A 6676-nucleotide genomic window follows, 5' to 3' on the forward strand; every position below is an offset into this window, starting at 1 on the left:
GCCAGATCAATTCAGGTCTTTCATTATGGCAATTATCTGTGTGTGCATATATGAACCCAGTGCGCATCTCAGAAACAGTAGAGAACTGAAGACCCTTCCCGTTGCCTGCTTTATCGACAGAACATTCGTTAGAGACACAGGGCAAGAAAAATACCCTAGGCCGGCTCCCGGTTAGAGCAAATATATGAAGGATTTCACCCGTTGCTTCTCTTCCTTGATAAAAATACCCTAGCTAGGTGCTAGCGCATGGCTGTGTTTAAAAACATTCATTAGAAGATAGAAAATGATGATGAGAGAAAAAACTTGATGGCAGTCAAAACAGTTCTTCTATTGAAGAGAGAAAGGATGGAAGGATTATGCTAATTAAAACAGCTGGATGCTATTTGTTACAAAAAGTAAAATTCAAAGGTCATATCTGTGTGTAATCATTCAACCTATATATCATATGACCATTGTTGTCAGACTATTGTTCCTATAGTGACACTATATCATGTGATGTGTGACTGCAATTTGAGCATACTACCTCTGTACCAAAATATAAGACGTTTTTGCAATTCCACTTAAACCGCAAACACGTCTTATATTTTGGTAAGGAGGGAGTACTCATCAATGTTACAACTGTAATTATCCGAAAGTGCATGCTTAATAGTGTAGCATCTTGGGTATTCCTGGAGCAAAATAGAAGCAATGGATAAAGAAACACATATGATATACATCTCCTTCCGAAGGTAATAAGGATTGAATGAAACCAAAGTCACTTGTCAGCCAAGTAATCAACAAGTTTGTCACACAAATGGGACCACATATACAGCAAAATTGTAACGGTGGACAACGAATGAATTAACAATGTATCCTTCCAAAAGCTCAAACATGAAATGAGAAATCGTGATGAAGGATCTGCATGCAGCTAGCCTGCTAAAGAAGTAGAGGAAGGGGTAGGACAGAAAAGAGAAGGAAGAAGCTGGGTAAGCGGTTGATGCTATCTCCTTACAAAGAACAAAATCACTTGTCAGCCAAGTAATCGAGTTGCCGACAAATTTATCACACCGAAGGGACCATAGCAAAGAAAAACCAATTGACGATGTATCCTTCCACAACAACAAAGCTGGAATGAGAAATCGTGATGAAGGATCTGAGTGCAGCCTGCTGAAAAGCAGAGAAAGGACAGAAAAGAAAAGGAAGAAGCTGGGCAATGGGTTGATGCTCTGCCAGAAGGTAGCGGGCACGATAGGGAAATCGCTTTGCCCAGGCCCCCAACCCTGCTACGTTCATCATGAAGCCTCTGCAGCCTTCATGCTAAAGAAGGAAAGAAGGTAGAGAAAAGGAAAAGAAGAATACAAGCACAAATCCTTTTGCTAGCAGCCCACGGCACACACAGATAGGCGTTTGCATTGCATCACATTGCATGCAAGGCCAGACCACACAGACGCATGCATCCATTCCATACTAGGTGCTAGCCTATCCTGATTCTGCTAAACCGATCGATCAAACTCCTGAGACACCATCACACACACCAGGCCGGCGGCGGCGGTGGAGGAGGAGGAGGAGGCGGGATATAATCCATGGCCGAGCTCGCGAGCGCCGTGAGCACGTTGCTGGGTGTAATCAGCCACGAGGCGCAGAGGCTCGGCCGCGTCCGACGCGACGTGCAGTTCATCCAGGAGGAGATCGAGAGCATGAGCAGCTTCCTGGCCGACCTGTCTAGGATGAGCCGCGAGCATGATGAGCGGGTCCGCACCTGGATGAACCAGGTCCGGATCCTCGCCGACGACTGCAAGAAACATATCGACCTCTACCTCTACCGCGGCGACCCCAGATTCCACCTACCCAGGGGAGGCCCCCGCCGCTACCTCTTGTGGGCTCCCTGGCTGCTGCGCAAGCTGCTTGCACAGCACCGTGCAGCAGGCCAGCTAAGGGAGCTCAAAGACCGGGCCCAGGACATTGGCAACCGCCGATTGAGGTATGGCGTCGAGATCAAAATGTTAGAGTCATCAACATCTTCCAGGGATGTGCTCGCTGAGCCATTGTTGTTGCCGGGCACACACAACCGTGAAGAAGAAGAACATGACAATAACCAAGATGGGGACGGTCGACTCAAGGTGGCTTTGTCCATGACTAGTATGAAAATGGACAAGGAAGACTACATTAGGAGGAAGCTAGATCACTGGATCGGATCAGTGATGCAGGCAGGGGCAGCGGAGAAAGACATAGAATTGAGGGCGGCGGGATCAACAAAAACATTACCATCCATCGCCTTTGTGGTAACAGAGACCGAGGACGCCGATGCTCTTGGGCGTGAAACCCTCTCTGTGGCGAAAACCCATTTCAAGTGGGCAGAGAAAGCCCATGCCCTTGCGCATGAAGACAAGGCTGTGCCACCGGAGACCAAGGATGCCTACCCTCTTGCGCACGAAGATAAGGCTGTGCCACCGGAGGCCAAGGATGCGAACGCTCTTGCGCATGAAGAGAAGGCAATGCCGCCTGAGATAAAGGACACCGGTGCCCCTGCGGATGAAGATAAGACAATGCCGCTGGAGACCAAGGACACCGACACCCTTGCACTCGACGATAAGCCCATGCCACCGGAGGGCAAGGACGCCGGTGTTACTCTTGCACACCAAACTCCATCTGTCCTCTTGGTCGACGTCTCTGGGATGCACTACGATTTTGTACCGCTACAACCTCTGAAGATTCTATGCTACATCCTTCATGAGCTCAACCAGCAGCAAGGCATAGGTCCTCCTACTAACAGAACAAGACGAGGTGTTTACAGGTACACAAATGCCATGATTGGTGAAATCAAGCGCAAGATACATGAAATGGATGTCGACTACACGATTAATGACATTCAAATCAACAATCCTGAAGATGGTGCACGATGGTTACAGTACCTGGAACAATTGCACGAGGGAGGAGAGGATTTGGAAAAATATATCGCCTCCTATGTGCCATTGAAGGGACTACTCTGGTTGCTCATCTACTACTCAATTACTTCTGCAGCTGATATAAAAGACAAACAGAACAAAGCCATGGTAGCAGAATCGTACCATGCCATCATCAAGCAAACAGCCAAGAAGCTTAAAAGGGAAATAGAAGCAGGCGGCTCAAACTCAAAGCAGCTGGAGGATCGCGAATATGAAGACATCTTGTGGAGGGTGTTTCCAAGGGCAACCAGCACCACCGCCGCTACCAATATTAGTCCTGGCACATTGGTCATGACAGGTGAACCAGATCCTCAAACCCAGGAAGCTGATTTTCTCGAAACCACAAAGATGAAGAAGGAAGAAATCGGAACGGATATTAAAAAGCAGCTCAAGATAAAAATGATTGTGCAGATGATTCAAGAATGTTTGAGAGGTGATGAAAGGATCCTGGTCATCCTCAAAGTTCATGACAAGTATGTACCCAAATGGGAGGAGACCAGAAAAACTTTGAGCCTGTTGAGGTGTCCCATCCCCATCGCTGGTGCTGTGATTGTGGCAACAAAAACCACTGAACAGTATGAGCAATATTTTCGTTGTCCAGAGCTAGAGCATATAGAATATTCTCTTGTTGGCCTCTACCTTGATATGGTGCTCCAGCTAACAAGCCAGCATATGAATGATCAACACAGCCGCCAGGTTCTTCACGACATCTTGTGTGAGTGCGAGCCACATGAATTCTGCATGAAGATCTTTGCTCATGCATTGTACGCCAAACCAAAGAGGAGCAGTGAAGAGCTGAACAAGTTGCACAACGCCTTGCGTGTCAGTGCCACACAAAAATCATTGCCCAGTATGATGTTCAAGTTCTCATGCAGGGATCTGCCTAAAGAGTACATGTCTTGTTTGTTGTACCTCGCTATCTTCCCTCAGGGACAAACCATCAAGCGGTCAACCTTGATAGGACGATGGGTTGCAGAGAGGCTGATAACCACCAAAGAATGGCGCTGGTCCTCTTCAGTGGATGAAGCCGAGAAATGTTTTGATACGCTCGTCGCCCGGTGCTTTGTTTGTCCTGCTGGCATTGGTGCTACTGGAAAAGTCAAGAGCTGCACAGTGCATAAGCTAGTTTATGGATTCATTACTAAGATTGCCATGCAGCATCGCATTCTGGAGACACAGCTGTCACGTCACTTGGCTCGTCACTTCTCCATATTCAGCGATGTCCGCCTCCGCAGCTCTGAAACAATAGAGAATTTCTTTCAAAAGTCATCTCAATTCTACAAGCTCAAGGTGCTAGATCTAGAGGGCTATGAAGGCTTCCCATGGAACGAACACTACCTAAGTGACATATGCAGGAAGATACTAATGCTCAAGTATCTCAGCCTAAGGGGAACGGGCGTTACCAGGCTGCCCAGTGAAATCAACAATCTTCTTGAGCTGGAGGTATTGGATATCCGGGAGACCAACATTCCTGCATCTGCAACAAGAAATGTCCTGCTCCAAAAGTTGAAACGTCTGTTGGCTGGCCATGTTGATTCAAGTCCTGCCAACTTTTCCAGTGTCCAGATCCCTGAGAAGATTTTTAAAATGGAGGGTGTGGAGGTACTGTCCAATGTCAAGCCGAAGAATCGTCGGGACTTGAGAGACATTGGAGTTCTGAATGAGCTGAAGAAGCTCGGTGTGGCTATCAACGAGAGTGACCTCGAGCCGTTGCTTAATACAATCAGTGACCTCCTACACCAGTCCCTCCGTTTTCTGTCAATTACTCTTGACATAACTATATACAAGGACCCTCCATCAAAGCTGAGACTGGAACAAAACTTCCCCGATGTTCTTGAAAGACTAAGTATAAATGAAAGCACTAGCACACAAAAAGGGCAGCTTTTTAAGATATTGGTAGGAAATGGAAATCATTCAAATCAACTTGCTAAGGTAACTCTGACTGGTACTTTCCTGAGCCGGGAAGATCTGAAGATTCTTGCCAAGCTTGAGAACTTACAGTGTGTCAAGCTTCGACACAATAAGTACGATGAGAGCAAGCTCACTTTCAACAAGGGTGAATTCAAAAATCTCATTAGTTTTCTTGTTGAGGGAAAAAACATGACTGAAATCATTTTTGATAAGGGAGCTGCTAGGAACCTGGTGAAGATCGTTTTGTCCTCCACCAACATGGTCTCTATCAGTGGAGTCGGCTGGCTTAAAAAATTGGAGGAGCTCGAACTGAACAACATCGAGGACAAGTACATGTTGCATTCTTTGCTTGTCAATGCCAAACACATAACCAGGTTAACTCTTCGTGATACATTGCTGGAACAAGGTGATCTGAAAATCCTCGCCTGCGAACGAAAGATATGCTACCTAGCGCTCTTGGGGAAGTTTTGTAATGGCAATCACCTTGTCTTCAAGGAATGTGACTTCCATAAGCTCAACATTCTTATTGTTGACTCTGATGACATCACCGAGATAAGCTTCACCAACAGCTGTCCTAATCTTGAGAAGATGGTCTGGTCATTCAGAAAAATTGTTTCTCTGTCCGGAATTGACAAACTTCCTGCATTAGAGGAGCTGGAGTTGAAGGGTGACAGTGTCCCTAATAAGGTGGAAGAAGACATTAAAAAACTAGAGAGTAGGCTTGACTACAAACACAGGGATAAGCCAAAAATAAGAAGAGAATAAAAGAGAACCGGATGGCACTGCAAGATGCCCATCCTTGTGGAAGGTGAAGGATTGATGCTGGAGGAACTGAAGGCTTTCCCGTTACCTCTTCCATTCATCACCAATTCCTGCCATGGTATGTATTTGTGTGTGCCCATGTGGTTTGCCATTGTGTGTTTCTGTCTACTGAGTGTGCATTTGTGTTCTGCTTGTGCCGAGTGATTTGAGTGGTGTGGGTGTGAGTCCAGTTACTTGTTCGGCCTGTGTGCCTTGTGATTGTGGTTGAGCATAGTGGTTGTGCGTATGCTCACGGATCTGGATGCGTTTGGCTTTCCTCTCGACAATATGGTTCCATGTAATAAGTGCAATGCTTGTACTCGCACATTTGACTTGTTATTAATATATACTGTTGTGTGCTATATCATGTGCTTTGGCTGGATTCTCCAATGATGAACTGGTGTATGACATAACATAATAACGCAGCTACCAGCCGTAATATCAAAAGCAGTTAGTTATAGCCCTTGAAGCAGAGTTTTAATGCAGATCAGAGGTTTCTCAGATATTTGTCCATCTTCTCCCTAGCTAGTGCGGTAGTTCAACCGCACATGGTTTCATGCAAGTCATCACTGATCTAATGACAAACAAAATAGCAAGGTCGGTAAAGTCATTGGCCAAATAAACAGAAGTTTCATAGACTAAGCTTCACTAGAGTCCTCTTGACAGATTTCACTAACAGGCTCACAAATGACCATATGTTCAGTGCGCAAAAATTCCATAAAGCTGTTGATAGAGATTTCACTTACTGTTGAATCTCTTCTCAAGGAACAAGGCCACATTTACTTTGCAAAACTGAGAACAGCACCAAGTGAAGAACCGTGAGGCACTTGTACCCTGTTATCTTCCCCTATCTATCAGGACAATGCGACACCAACAGCTTCCTTGTCAGGTACTAGATCAAAAGCAGAGTATAAGAAGCAAGGAAGTACTGTATCCCGCTCTTGTTGCTCCCGCTTCCTCTGCGCTAGAATTATTTTTTCTCCTTCGATCTTCCATTCCAGTACTTGAATGAGCTTCGAGAGCTGCAATCGACATATTCC

The 6676-nt window shown here is 45.9% G+C and overlaps 1 protein-coding gene across 1 annotated transcript; it reads left to right on the forward strand.

The window, feature by feature from the left end:
- The first annotated feature begins 218 nt into the window (after window positions 1–218).
- On the forward strand, window positions 219–6370 carry LOC119366501. The gene has a single exon (XM_037632244.1). It carries the CDS (start codon window positions 1563–1565, stop codon window positions 5598–5600), a length of 4038 nt encoding a protein of 1345 aa, XP_037488141.1. The 5' UTR covers window positions 219–1562; the 3' UTR covers window positions 5601–6370.
- Window positions 6371–6676: the final 306 nt, after the last annotated feature.

This window comes from Triticum dicoccoides, chromosome 2B, assembly GCF_002162155.2.
Source record: "Triticum dicoccoides isolate Atlit2015 ecotype Zavitan chromosome 2B, WEW_v2.0, whole genome shotgun sequence".
Lineage (NCBI taxonomy): Eukaryota > Viridiplantae > Streptophyta > Magnoliopsida > Poales > Poaceae > Triticum > Triticum dicoccoides.

Excerpts from the sequence above, each read along its gene's own strand:
- LOC119366501 (XM_037632244.1), top strand. The coding sequence starts at position 1,563 with ATGGCCGAGCTCGCGAGCGCCGTGAGCACGTTGCTGGGTGTAATCAGC.